The sequence below is a fragment of the Gorilla gorilla genome, chromosome 16 (genome assembly GCF_029281585.2).
Source record: "Gorilla gorilla gorilla isolate KB3781 chromosome 16, NHGRI_mGorGor1-v2.1_pri, whole genome shotgun sequence".
NCBI lineage: Eukaryota > Metazoa > Chordata > Mammalia > Primates > Hominidae > Gorilla > Gorilla gorilla.
The window spans coordinates 24094464-24108057 of record NC_073240.2 but is presented as its reverse complement, the minus strand read 5'-3'; the positions used below and the strand labels follow the sequence as shown (position 1 = coordinate 24108057).

The window sequence follows — 13594 nt, the reverse complement described above, 5'->3', positions numbered from 1 at the left end:
GCAAATGAAATGCACATTTTTTTTTAATCCAAAGAGAAGAGAGAGCTCAGGAAGTCGGTCAAAAGACTCAGGGATAGTCCTGGTTGACTGGCTGGCTTTATCCCCAGTCTCACTGACAATCTAACTCTACTTTGATCATATTTAGTTCTGACGGTCCAGTTCCATCTCAGTACAGGCCCTGAGAGTATAACAAAATCCAAATCTTTCAGAAGCCACAAAAGACCGGAGCTTGAGAATTAAAAATCTGGCCCCAGGGAATATAAAGCTGATATCACCAAAATAGCCATATTGCTTGTATCTCCCCTTAAACCCTGTGAACTGGCAGCTGAGGGAGGAGAGAAAGATAGAATGTTGGATGCCTCACCTGCTTAATAAAGGTGATTGAAACCATGTCCCAGGAGACAATGCCACGGTCCATGAGCTCTAGGAAGGCAGTCAGGGTGAATGCCAGCATATCACTGTAGCTGAGACACATACAAAATAGACAAAGATGCAGATTGGGAAACACAGGTGTGAGGGCAGCCACAAAAAAAGATGAATTTTAGGCTGGGTGTGGTGGCTCATGCCTGTAATCTCAGCACTTTGGGAGGCTGAGGCGGGTGGATCATGAGATCAGGAGATCGAGACCATCCTGGCTAACATGGTGAAACCCCGTCTGTACTAAAAAATACAAAAAAATTAGCCAGGTGTGGTGGCGGGCACCTGTAGTCCCAGCTACTCAGGAGGCTGAGGCAGGAGAATGGCATGAACCTGGGAGGTGGAGCTGGCAGTGAGCCGAGACTGGGCCACTGCACTCCAGCCTGGGTGACAGAGCCAGACTCCGTCTCAAAAAAAAAAAAAAAAAGATGAATTTTAATGTGAACACCCCATGGGAAATCAGTCGATGCAACTGTAACTGTAAGTGCCTGTGCGCACACCTAGCAAGTAGAGCAGGTTCAGCCCAGGTATCTATCACTGCCAAAAAAAATGCTGCTGGGTGATTAGAACTTTCTTCTCTATGTGCTTCATCCTAGGGACACAGAATCACTTATCTATTTCTCAAGACCAAAGAAGACATCGGACCCTTGTCAAACTCCAACACCTATTGGGGGAACCTAAGGAGGCACAAGCGCCATGTTAACCTTTGGGCCAAGAGGCAGTAGAGTGCAAGAGATGGGCTCAGTTCTTGTCCACCTTACTAACCAAGCAAATTTTATCTTTTCAAAATTCAATGTCTTCCTCTGTAAAAATCAAGTTAGTCTCACAGCGTTAACCTCACAGGATTGTGGAGAGGGCAAGATGATGATGTATGCAAAGCTCTTATTCTAGTGCTGATAGAGAATAAAGATTAAAATGTTTTCTCTTTTCTCTCTTCTCCTTTATACATCTGTACAGTGCTCTAGAATTAACAGATGATATGCCCATTTACAAAGCATGTTCAGACACAGTCTCATTAACAATACTTCTCACAATAATACTGCAAGGTAGCTATTATTATCCTCAGGCTAAAGAGAGGGAAACTAAGGCCAGTCTAACCCTGCACTCTCGGGAGACTGTAGAACTATGTCAGTGCTGATGGCAGCTGAAGGCTTCAGGACTTGAGTACAGCTGGAAGATCCAAGATGTAAAACAAATATCTATGATTAGTTACTCGATTTGGCTGAAAATTTCCATAGTTCATCTATGGGCTGAGATTTCTGATTCCCTCTTTGGCAGCTTAGGCTCCAAGCACCTGTTTACTGACTGCTCTTCACAAGGCACAGCTGCCTACCTCATGCATGTCAACTCTGGGGTATGATGAAAATGTTTGTGGGTATCATAAAGTTCTGGTCTCCTCCTCCCTGTGCAAAAGTGTGGCAGGGAGATGGTGACTTGGTAGGTTGTAACCTGTGGTAAACACAAAGGAAGGGGTGTGTGTGTGTGTGTGTGTGTGTGTGTGGTGGTGGAAGGTGACTTGAGAGAGAGGGAGCAGGGGGTGGTTACAGATGGACACACACCTGGAACATATTGGACCATGTGCTCAGTAACCCTCATCAGACCAAGCATTTCCAGCAATTAACAGGTCTGTCACGACCTGACCGCTCTCCTACTGCCTTCTCTAGCCCCTATTTTTACTGCTCCCTTGGCACAGTACTGTTTTGTACTATTATTTAATTTGTGAGAGCCCAACTATACTACAAGATTTAGAAGAACAACATGGAATTATATCTCTCGGTATGGACTCTAGTGCTTTGCACACTGCTCTGTACATAGGTGGTATTCAATAAACTCCTTATGTGACTTGATGGAAATGAGACTAGGATGCCCTGTGGGATGTAGTAAATCACTGAAGTCCCTGGAATGAGACCTTAGTCATACTCACTGGGACAAGAGTTTGGTTCCATTTTCCCCAAGCCTCGTCAGCACAATGATGCCATCCATGTTGATGAACTCAGTAGCAAAAGTCACGTCAGCAGAGAGCTTGGCCAGCATCTTCATGGTATCCAGCCGGGTCTCCATGTTGGATGACTAGGTCCTCTCCATCAGCTGGGCGTGCAGCCTGGGACTAGGAAACCAGGGACAAGACATGTGCCATCTGCTCCTTGGAGCAGGTTACTACTCTGTGGATAGCTCACAGAGGCTCTTCTGTGGACATCCAAACCTGAGGCAGAACTAGCTTTTTTAACACTGCTTAGGAGTTGCTAAATTGTGGGATCAATCAGGGAGTTATTAGCATGCCAAAACCAGTCTGTATTTATCTGTATCTTTTCTGTACCACTCTGGTCTATGGATTAAAAAAATTCCTACCAAGGGAACACTGGAGACATCTGGGAGGCCCACTAATGAGTCACAGAGAAACAGATATTGGTTTAATAGAGGAAGGTTTTCTATTAATTAAAGCTGTCTGGCTGGGTGCAGTGGCTCATGCCTATAATCCCAAGGCTTTGAAAGGCCAAGGCAGGAGGATTGCTTGAGACCAGAAGTTAGACACCAGCTTGGGCAACAGAGTGACACCCTGTCTCCACAAAAAATTTTTAAAAATGAGCCAGGTATGGTGGTGCACACCTGTAGTCCTAGCTACTCATGAGGCTGAGGTGGGAAGATTGCTTGAGCCCAGGAGTTCAAGGTTGCAGTAAGCTAAGACTGTACCACTGCGCTGCAGCCTGGGTCATAGAGCAAGACTCTCTCTCAAAAATAAAAAAAATAAATAAAACTGGCCGGGCGCAGTGGCTCACACCCGTAATCCCAGCACTTTGGGAGGCCGAGACAGGCAGATCACGAGGTCGGGAGTTTGAGACCAACCTGACCAACATGGTGAAATCCCATCTCTACTAAAAATGCAAAAATTAGCCGGGCATGGTGGCATGCACCTGTAATCCCAGCTACTCAGGAGGCTAAGGCAGGAGAATCGCTTGAACCCAGGAGGCAGAGGTTGCAGTGAGCCAAGATCATGCCACTGCACTCCAGCCTGGGCAACACAGCAAGACTCCATCTCAAAAAATAAAATAAAATAAAATAAAATTTATAAAACTGTTAGCAGAAGACGTTTCTCTTGAGGTATTAAGCTCCCTGTCACCAGAAGCAATCAAGGAGAATGTGGACAACTGTCAAAGATGCTGTAGAAGGGATTCTTGCATTGGGTGAAGAATTTAATCTAATGTTCTCTAAGGTCCCTTTTAATCCTAAAATGTGAAAAGCTTGATAATTTTTTAAAAACTTTCTCTCAAAATCCATATGATTATTCCTCAAAGTAATAGTTCTGGAGAACTTTTAAGAATATCAAGGAGCCAGAAACAATTTCCCAATCATTTTTTGAAAATGAAGGCTGATGAAGACAAAACCTCCTCCTAGCACATGAACTTTTCCTAGCAGGATGCCTGCCTCTTTTTCTGCAAACTGTGGCTAAAATCCCTCCTCTAGCATTCACTGGGCTTTCCTTCTGCTGAGCTTGTCAGTACATAGTACCTCACAATTTACTGTTTCTTCATACTGTTTTTTGGGTGTTAATTTAATGTTCTCCACTAGAAAGGAAGAGGCTTAAGAGCAAAAACACTCCTGTCTTCTTTTTCTCAGTGTTAAGCAAGTGACTGGAGCCCAATTCCTGCTGCCACCATGGAGTCAGGCCTGTTGTCCCTCTCCCCTTTGCCTCTCCTCTTTTACTATTACAAAGCTGGCCCTTCACAGCACAATGCTCTCTGTGATAGAGAAGCCCTCATTCTGTCTACAGTGGACAAAACGTGCGCCACAGGAAAAGGTCACAGCATAGAACAATCTGAAGAGCACTCATCTGCATCCCACTTAGAAACTTCCAACTCTGTCAATTTTCCTCCTGATACAGCATTTCTGGGCTGCTGCCTCCCGCTCCAGAGAGATGTGCTTCTGGGAAAGGCAACTGCACTGTGCAAGAGGTCTGAAATGTGTCGGCACTTCCATAAAAGTGTGTAACTCCCAGGCTGTCATATTAAATTACCAGAGCTTAGGAGGGAAGAATGAAGTCCTTAAGATGAGAAGAGTTCAGGAGAAGAGGGGGAGGCAGAAGAACATGATGGGAGGAATATGGGCCTAGAGTCAGACAGACCTGGGTCTGAGAGCAGGCTTGGCTATTTTATTAGCTGTGTGACAAGTGGCAAGTAATTTAACCTCTCTAAGCCTTGGTTTCCTTGTCTACAGAATGTGGCTATTAAGAATACCTATCTCGTGGGATGTTTGTAAAGATTAGATGATTTAATTACACAAAGTATTTAGGAAAATACAGGCATTCAGTAAAGGTTGGCTGATACCACTTCATACCTCCCCTCCTCTCAGATGAACCAGTCTCTCTCTCTGCACCAAGAAAAGAGGTGCCATCACGCCCTTATTTTGCTAGCTGCGCTTCTACGAATGTAACCAAAGGTGCAATCATATTGGCTGTCTTCCTCATGGGCTTAGCAGTCAAGGTGATTCCCTCTACCTGGGCTTTGAGTCCTTCCTCTCCTGGTCCACTAAGATCCTGTTCTATTGATTACCTGCTTTCCTGCACCTTCAACCTTCCTCTCTTCCATCTTAACACATTCTTAAGGGCACATAAAAAATTGAAACAGAAACAACAACCAGGAAGGGTCAGAAAGGTGAGGAACTGGGCAGATGGGGACAGGAGTTGCAGGGAGACCTTTTGCTACATCTCTGTGCAAATTTTTGATTTGTGAAACACATGAATGCTTTACGGCTTTTAAAAAGTGCATCTTTTTGACTCTACATCCCCTTCACGTTATTACCTTCTCTGTGTTTTCTTTTAAAACCAAGCTTCTTGATACAGCAGTAGACTCAAAGTCCTTACTTTTTTACCTTTCTTTTACTTGACTCACTTCAGTCTGGCCACCTGGTCTCCGCACCATAACTTTTTTCTGAAGATCACCAAGGTCCTCTTCACCTCCCAAGTCATAAGACAGCTTTTCTGTTCTCAGTTTGCTAAATTTCTCTGCTCATTAAAAATTGCAGACCATATTTTCCTCAATCCTGACACTCTCCCTGACCAAAGCTCCTCAGTCACTTCACATTCTTGGTGTTCTTTCTACCCTTCTGGTTGCTTCCTTGGTGACCTTTAAGGGCTGCTCTTGCAAAAACCAGGGTCATTCTCCATTCTCCCCTTTCCGTCCACATCCAGCGTATCACCATACTCATAAAGGTTACCTCCTAGATACTCTTCATATCCTTTCATCTCCATTACCATTTGCCTTCACTGGGCTGTTAACATTCCTCATTTGCCTCTTAAAAGGTTCCTACTACCACCAACCTACTTCTTAAGGCCCATCTTCCACACGGTCACTAAAGTCATCTTTCTAAAACTTAAAATCTAAACATAACATATCTTCCTGCTTAAAATCCTTCAATATCCCTAGTTTCCTTCTGGACAGAGTTCAAACCTATGAGCAGGCCATCAAGGAACATTGAATATCTGGCTTTTCAATGATTGCTACAAGCCTCCAGCCACCCAGCACTTCTGCTTTTCCCAAACACAGCAAACCTCTGTGCCTTGGCATATGCTGATTTCTCTGACTGGAATACTTTTCCTTTTCTTATTTCTCCAGCTAATTCTTGCTCATCCTTTAACATCTGAGCTAAGTGACCCTTTCTCTGGCAAGGCTTTCTGGAAATTTCCAGGCTGAGTTAGGTGGTTCCCTTTGTGAGTTCCCACAGCTCTCTAAGCAACTTTCTCACAAGATCCTTGAGACAGGCCTTCAATTGCATGTGTTTACTCCCCACTAGGTGGTGAGAACCAAGACACTCTTATCTTCCTATATTATGTCCTGATACAAAAGGACTGACTTTTTAATCTCCAGAGTCCTTGTTTCTAGAACAGAGCCTGGCCCATGGTAGGTGCTCTTATTTGTTTGTGACATGAATAAACTCCTAAGGAAGGAAGAATACCTACCGGGGAGATAGCCAGTTGTAAGATTGTCCCATTTTTTTTTTTTTTTTTTTCTGAGACGGAGTCTCACTTTGTCGCCCAGGCTGGAGTGCAGTGGCACGATCTCGGCTCACTGCAAGCTCCACCTCCTGGGTTCATGCCATTCTCCTGCCTCAGCCTCCCGAGTAGCTGGGACTACAGGCACCCGCCACCACGTCCAGCTAATTTTTTTTTTTTTTTTGTATTTTTAGTAGAGACGGGGTTTCACCGTGTTAGCCAGGATGGTCTTGATCTCCTGACCTCATGATCCGCCCGCCTCGGCCTCCCAAAGTGCAGGATTACAGGCGTGAGCCACCATGCCTGGCCCGATTGTCCCATTCTTAACGTCACTGTGAGTCTGGGTAGTGAAAAGCAAAGAAACAACAAAGGTAACTAAGATAAAATGTTAAAGTGGTACAAGCAAGTTGAATCAACATAATGTTTTGTCTTTTTCACAGTAGATGTAACAGGCTCTTCAGTCGGGCCCTCTTCTCCTGCTTATTCCTTGGCAAAGAGCTTCTAAGATCCTCTTCTAGCACCCTGGGCCCTCAGGAAGTAAAAGCCACCTTTTTCCAGCCACTAGGGAGGAACAAGGGCTGGTGCTTCCCAGTCTGCCCAGGGAGTGACTCTTTACCCAACACATGGAAGCTACCTGGATGCTGAGTGAAGATAAATAGTGCTGTCTCCTTGGGTCATTTACTTCCAAGCAAGGCCCATGTTGATTTTGCCTCTCCCCATACTAACCTGTTCAGTGATGTACAGCTGAGGACCATCTGCATGACGGAGGGTGTAATAGTCTGGGTTTGGCAATGACCACCTACGCAAGAGAAAAACAGTATATCCCACTTGGCCACTCTCTTGTCCAGAAGCTTCTCATAAGTCATTTTCAATAGAGTTGCTCAAGGGATCAGGTGGCCTATTTGGAATACAGTGGAAAAAAACAAAGCTTTAGGTTGTTATGTTGAAAAAATCACAGCCTCAGCCTTTTGTAAAGACAAGCACCACAAAAGGAAGTGTGCAGAACTGAGGAGGGGTCTCAGATCCTACCACAACTTCAAGCAGGGCAATGCTAGACTTACAGGAAAAAATTAAGAAGTATAAACGTCTTATGGGTATTGCTGTCAACTGTACTTCCTTCCCAAGACAGTGATTCCCAAGAGCCCCTTTCTGGGGACCTGCCTAACTGGAGATCCTTCCCAGAACTCCCCTCAAGGTGTGGCAGTGCTCCTTCAGTCAGAGCTGCCACTGTCAAAAACAAGGTCCATTTCAACCTACCCATCACAAACTTCCTTGATAATGGATGCCAGTGGCCATTTCTGAAAAAGAAAGAGCCTTCAATAGCAGCAACATCCTACCCAAGCCAAGGTTCAGACAAGGGAGCCTGCCAAGGAGGGTCAAGCCGGGGCATGAGAATGTACTTCTTTCCTAACAGCTTTTGTTAAAGAGGAAGCCTCTCCCAAGCCATGGTGACCGACCTTCCCTAGGGTGGGCGAGGCCCAAAGCTTAGCCTCCCTGTTGCTGGTTCTTACTCTTGATGCCAGTAGTCCCCATCCCTCAAGATATCCTCTGCCATGCACTCCCCAGGTGCCTTTCCTCACTTCAGGAGTGTACCTGGTCGATTTCAAGGAGCTGGGCATTAGCATCTGGACACTCAATGGCCACTTTGACAATGTCTGATGGTGGTGGCATTTTTCCCAACCAATGGGCTCTAATTCTGCGAGACAAGAACACAGACACAGCTGCCTGGGGAGAAAGAATCTGAAAGATAGAAAAAGTCAGAGTACATCTTCATTTTTCACTCGTTACATGTTTTGAAGAGTCTGCAGACAGACACTGCATAAAGTAACACATGAAACTACTTGGTTTGAATTTTTCTAGATCATACCACAACCTCTCCTTGGGGTTTTGTTTTTTGACATTAAATCAGCAAGAAAAAATGGGACAAACTGTCTATCATCCATAGATCAGCCAGTAGCAACATGTGCCAATGTGGCACGTCAGTTTAAGAGTCAAGAGAACTCAGTGGTAGAAGAACGTATTTACTGCAAATTCCTGTCTTGAGACCTTGGGAGGAGAGTGTGGGGGAAAGAGAGATCAGACTGTTACTGTGTCTATGTAGAAAGAAGTAGACATAAGAAACTCCATTTTGTTCTGTACTAAGAAAAATGCCACTGCCCTGAGATGTGGTTAATCTGTAAACCTAGCCCCAACACTGTGCCCACAGAGACATGTGCTGTGTTGACTCATGGTTTAATTGATTTAGGGCTGTGCAGGATGTGCTTTGTTAAAAATGTGTTTGAAGGCAGTATGCTTGGTAAAAGTCATCGCCATTCTCTAATCTCGAGTACCCAGGGACACAATGCACTGCGGAAGGATGCAGGGACCTCTGCCCAAGAAAGCCTGGGTATTGTCCAAGGTTTCTCCCCACTGAGACAGCCTGAGATATGGCCTGGTGGGAAGGGAAAGACCTGACCATCCCCCAGCCCGACATCCGTAAAGGGTCTATGCTGAGGAGGACTAGCAAAAGAGGAAGGCCTCTTTGCAGTTGAGATAAGAGGAAGGCATCTGTCTCCTGCTCGTCCCTGGGAATGGAATGTCTCGGTGTAAAACCCGATCATACATTCTATTTACTAAGATAGGAGAGGCGGAGAGACGCAAGCGAGCCAGGCCGAGGGCCGCGGCGGCGATGCAGCGACGCCGTCGCCCTCTGCTGCCCACCTCCCGGCTGCCCGAGGGCTGCGGGGGAGGAGGCGGTGGCAGCGAGGAGGTGGAAGTGCAGTTTTCCGCCGGGCGTTGGGGCTCAGCCGCGGCGGTTTCGGCAGCAGCGGCGACGGCCACGCGCAGCACCGAGGAGGAGGAGGAGAGGCTTGAGCGTGAGCACTTCTGGAAGATCATTAATGCCTTCCGCTACTACGGCACCGGTATGCATGAGCGGGTGAACCGAACAGAAAGACAGTTTCGATCACTTCCAGCTAACCAACAGAAACTACTTCTTCAGTTTCTTCTTCACTTGGACAAGATCCGGAAATGCATTGATCACAATCAAGAAATACTACTGACCATTGTGAATGATTGCATACATATGTTTGAAAATAAAGAATATGGAGATGGGAATGGAAAGATTATGCCAGCATCTACATTTGACATGGATAAGTTAAAATCCACGCTGAAACAGTTTGTGAGAGACTGGAGTGAAACTGGGAAAGCAGAAAGGGATGCCTGTTACCAGCCAATCATTAAAGAAATTTTAAAAAATTTTCCAAAAGAGAGATGGGATCCTTCTAAAGTAAATATTCTGGTACCTGGTGCTGGACTAGGAAGACTGGCCTGGGAAATATCTATGCTAGGTTATGCTTGTCAAGGAAATCAATGGAGTTTTTTTATGCTCTTTTCTTCCAACTTTGTACTCAACAGATGTTCTGAAATTAATAAATATAAACTTTATCCTTGGATCCATCAGTTTAGCAATAACCGGAGATCAGCTGATCAGATTCGACCCATCTTTTTCCCTGATGTTGACCCCCACAGTCTTCCTCCTGGTTCTAACTTTTCTATGACAGCAGGAGATTTTCAAGAGATTTATTCAGAATGCAATACCTGGGACTGTATTGCTACCTGTTTCTTCATAGACACAGCTCACAATGTAATTGATTATATTGATACAATATGGAAAATACTCAAGCCAGGTGGAATTTGGATAAATCTAGGTCCTCTGCTGTACCACTTTGAAAATCTGGCAAATGAACTTTCCATAGAATTGAGCTATGAGGATATAAAAAACGTTGTTCTGCAGTATGGATTCAAGGTAGAGGTGGAAAAAGAATCTGTATTGTCAACATATACTGTGAATGATCTCTCTATGATGAAATACTACTATGAATGTGTCTTGTTTGTGGTCCGTAAGCCACAATAATGGTCTCAAGTGATACCACCTGGAAAAAAGTTTAGTAAGAACAAATGCTGAAATCAACGACTCAAAATCAACTATCAGTGATGACAGGACACAACCTCAAATCAGTGGTGCCTTCTTATTCCTAACGAAATTTAGCACAAGTAAAAATGGAGGAAATGTCTTGAAGTATACTTTTTCCTTGAAGCCCAGAATTGTGTTTCAGTAGGAAAAAAAATCCCTGATCTCCAGTGTCTTCATGATGCTGTCCATTGCAAGTCTGCTGAATTAATGACTAATAGTATTGAAGTCCATAATAATCTTCCTTTTTTTGTTGTTTTGTATGCATTGCACATGTAACTTTTAGAAGAGTCTAAGGATCCTCAGTCATATTCAACATCTGGAGTTGGGACTTTGTTCACTTTCAATCTAAGAAAACTATGCGTAAAATGTGTCTTTTTTTTTTTTTTTTTTCTTCAGAGACAGGATCCCGCTCTGTCTCCCAGGCCGGAGTGCAGTGGCACGATCATAGCTCACTGTAACCTCAAACTCCTGGACTCAAGCGATCTTCCTGCCTTAGCCTCCTGAGTAGCTAGGACTATAGGCATGTACCACCGCGCCTGGCCTGTGTCTATTCTTTTATCATTCAGATTAATTTAATTTTGTATTTTCTGGCTCAGATGAACTTAAAGAAGCATCAAACATTTCTTTTTTATGAAATGTTAAATTTAATAGCATCACAGGCCGGTAAAATATATTCAAGTAACTCAGAAATATCCAAGTCTTTTGGCCACAATAAACTGAACACTTTATGAAAGCATACTCATCATGGATCACTTTGAAATATACGAGATCTCAACATTCAAAGTGAGAAATAAAAAGCCTTTATTAAAAGTAGTGCTAGGAAACAGAGAAAATAAGAATAAAATTTACCCATTTGAAATATGTGATTTTCAGACTCTAAATGAATACGGAGTTTGACAGTGTGATGTTTACAATAATGTCTTTTCTTTAGATTATCTGGATTATGAAGGCAAGCACTTTTTTCATTAAAAAAATTATATACTAGGAAAAACTGTCATAATAGTATTAATGTGGGGAATTTTGATTATGAAATTCAGGGATAAATTACTGCCCGTGGTCTGTGTCTTCAATATTGTAAGCAGCAGCCATCATGTAATTTCAGATTAATACCAATTTTGTTCCCTGATAGATGGAGCTTAAACAGTATATGCTGCTTTAAATTTCTACCTCTAGCAGATCTTTATTGGAGGGAGCTTTCCTTTATATTTTTTAATGTATGATATTCTGTTTCCAGTAGCTTGGAAAGTAGAGATGACTAATGTTTTAGCCTTTTCTTGGAGAAAAGGAAGAACTCTTCTTGAATATTTTCACAGATGATTGTGATTGCTTTAAATGACCTCTGTGGCAATTTAAATTAGATGGATTTAATCTCAGTAATGTGCTGGTTGCATAAATGTCATGTTTTAATAGGAAAAGTTACTTGTAAATCTTTAGACCTTTGTTGTCACTTAGGCTGGGGAGTCACTACCCTATCTGGCATCTTACTAGTTGGAGGGACCTTTTCCGTGTACAGCGATGGGACTTTTGTGACCTTTACTCTCACTATGCAATAGAGGGTTTCATGTAGTTAATCTGACATGTCAAAATTGGGGAGACTGTAACCTTTTTTTTTTTTTTTAAAGATTTCTCTTTTTTGTGTCCCTCAATACTTAGCAGATGTTCATTTGGTGGAAATTCTTATTACTTACATGAATGAGTTTGAATTTAGTGGCAAGGAAGAAAAAAAGACTCAAATTATTGTTTTAAAAGAAGAAAACTTGCAAAATACATAAGTATTTTTTAAAAATCAATTGAACAGAAAGGAATGCATGCTGTTTTTCAATGGCTTAGACATACTTTTTATTCACTGACTAGTATTCACTTTTTTACAACTTGTATCAAAACAAATGATCTTTGTTTTTGTCACAGGCAAAAACAGGTTGACACTGGTGGGTTGGCTTTATTAATTAATTTTTTTTCTATTAGGTTTTCTTTAATAATGTTAAATTTCTAAATTATAGCACATGTTTTAGTTAATTCTGAAATCAGTTACTTCATTTGTTAATTTATCCCTCATATCATGAATATTGTTTTTTAAATGTTCTATACAAATTTGCATCACTTTTTTTCTTACAGCTTTTGCAGTTAATATATTCTAAACTTGAAAATGTGGTATCAATCAATAATAGAAGTATCACTGGAGGATTTATTTAACTTTGTATTTCTTAATTTTAGTCCTAGCTACTAAAGTATGTAAGCCTTAAAGTTTAAAATGTTTTTCTTAACTTAGCTTTATACACAAACATTTTCATTTACTTTATGAAATGGGAGGAGATAGTCCATTGTGCTTATGTTTTTTTGTTTAATTTCTATATTCTGAAGCAGTGTAGATATAGGGTATGCTAATCAAGTGAGCAAGGTGGAATACGTACAATATAAGGAGAAGCTGTAAAAATCACAGTATAAAATTATGAAGTTTGGTAACTGTAAAATGTACTGTATTTATATGTAACTCTCATTCTAAAAGTTGCCACAAAAGCTGAATTGGAAGCTTCATGTCTGCATGAAATTTCCTATATTTTTAATGTGTATGATGAAATTAATTTTTCTTGAATATTAAGGTCTGCCAATTGCTATAAAAAAAAAAGATAGGAGAAAACCACCTTGAGGCTGGAGGTGAGACATGCTGGTGGCAATACTGCTCTTTACTACACTGAGATGTTTGTGTAGAGTCAAACATAAATCTGGCCTACATGCACATCGAGGCACAGCACCTTTCCTTAAACTTATTTATGACACAGAGACCTTTACTCACATGTTTTCCTGCTGACCCTCTCCCCACTATTACCCTATAGTCCTGCCACATCCCCCTCTCCAAGATGGTAGAGATAGTGCTCAACAAATACTGAGGCAACTCAAGAGCAGTGCTGGTGCGGGTCCTCCGTATGCTGAGCGCCGGTCCCCTGGGCCACTGTTCTTTCTCTATACTTTGTCTCTGTGTCTTATTTCTTTTCTCAGTCTCTCATCCCACCTGACGAGAAATACCCACAGGTGTGGAGGGGCTGGCCCCCTTTAGGAGAGAAGCATATGCTCCAAAACAGATAAGAATAGCCAGGCTTTTCTTGGTTGAGTGGTTAGCTGGAGGAGCCAGGCTACTTCTGTTCTGCAGTCATCCTAGGAAGATCCCAGCATCAGCGGGGCACAGCTACATGCTCTCTTGCTTCCCCCGCACTTATCAATGCCACTCCTTTCCCCTC

At 42.7% G+C, this 13594-nt stretch overlaps 2 protein-coding genes and 1 long non-coding RNA gene across 3 annotated transcripts in view; 2 read left to right on the top strand and 1 right to left on the bottom strand.

Annotated features, from left to right (window-relative positions):
- The window catches only part of LOC129527062 (uncharacterized), a 38119-nt gene extending 36782 nt beyond the window's left edge, over positions 1-1337 (top strand). The window contains exon 2 of the long non-coding RNA XR_008671918.2: positions 1014-1337. This is a non-coding gene — a long non-coding RNA (uncharacterized lncRNA). The remainder of the gene's footprint in view (positions 1-1013) is intronic.
- LOC115930126 (engulfment and cell motility protein 2-like) overlaps positions 1-13594 on the bottom strand; it is a 50135-nt gene that overhangs the window by 23519 nt on the left and 13022 nt on the right. Inside the window, exons 2-4 of the mRNA XM_055363312.2 lie at positions 7130-7202; positions 2342-2524; positions 365-464 (exon numbers count right to left, since the gene is read on the bottom strand). Of these exons, the coding sequence (XP_055219287.2) occupies positions 365-464; positions 2342-2478 (237 nt within the window). The 5' untranslated portion in view covers positions 2479-2524; positions 7130-7202. The remainder of the gene's footprint in view (positions 1-364; positions 465-2341; positions 2525-7129; positions 7203-13594) is intronic.
- On the top strand, positions 6581-10747 carry LOC129527061 (carnosine N-methyltransferase-like). The gene has a single exon (XM_055363311.2). The coding sequence runs from the start codon at positions 8979-8981 to the stop codon at positions 10296-10298; it is 1320 nt and encodes a 439-aa protein (XP_055219286.2). The 5' UTR covers positions 6581-8978; the 3' UTR covers positions 10299-10747.

What these genes read in the sequence shown, in the direction of transcription:
- LOC129527061 (XM_055363311.2), top strand. Translation starts at nt 8,979, where the DNA reads ATGTCTCGGTGTAAAACCCGATCATACATTCTATTTACTAAGATAGGA.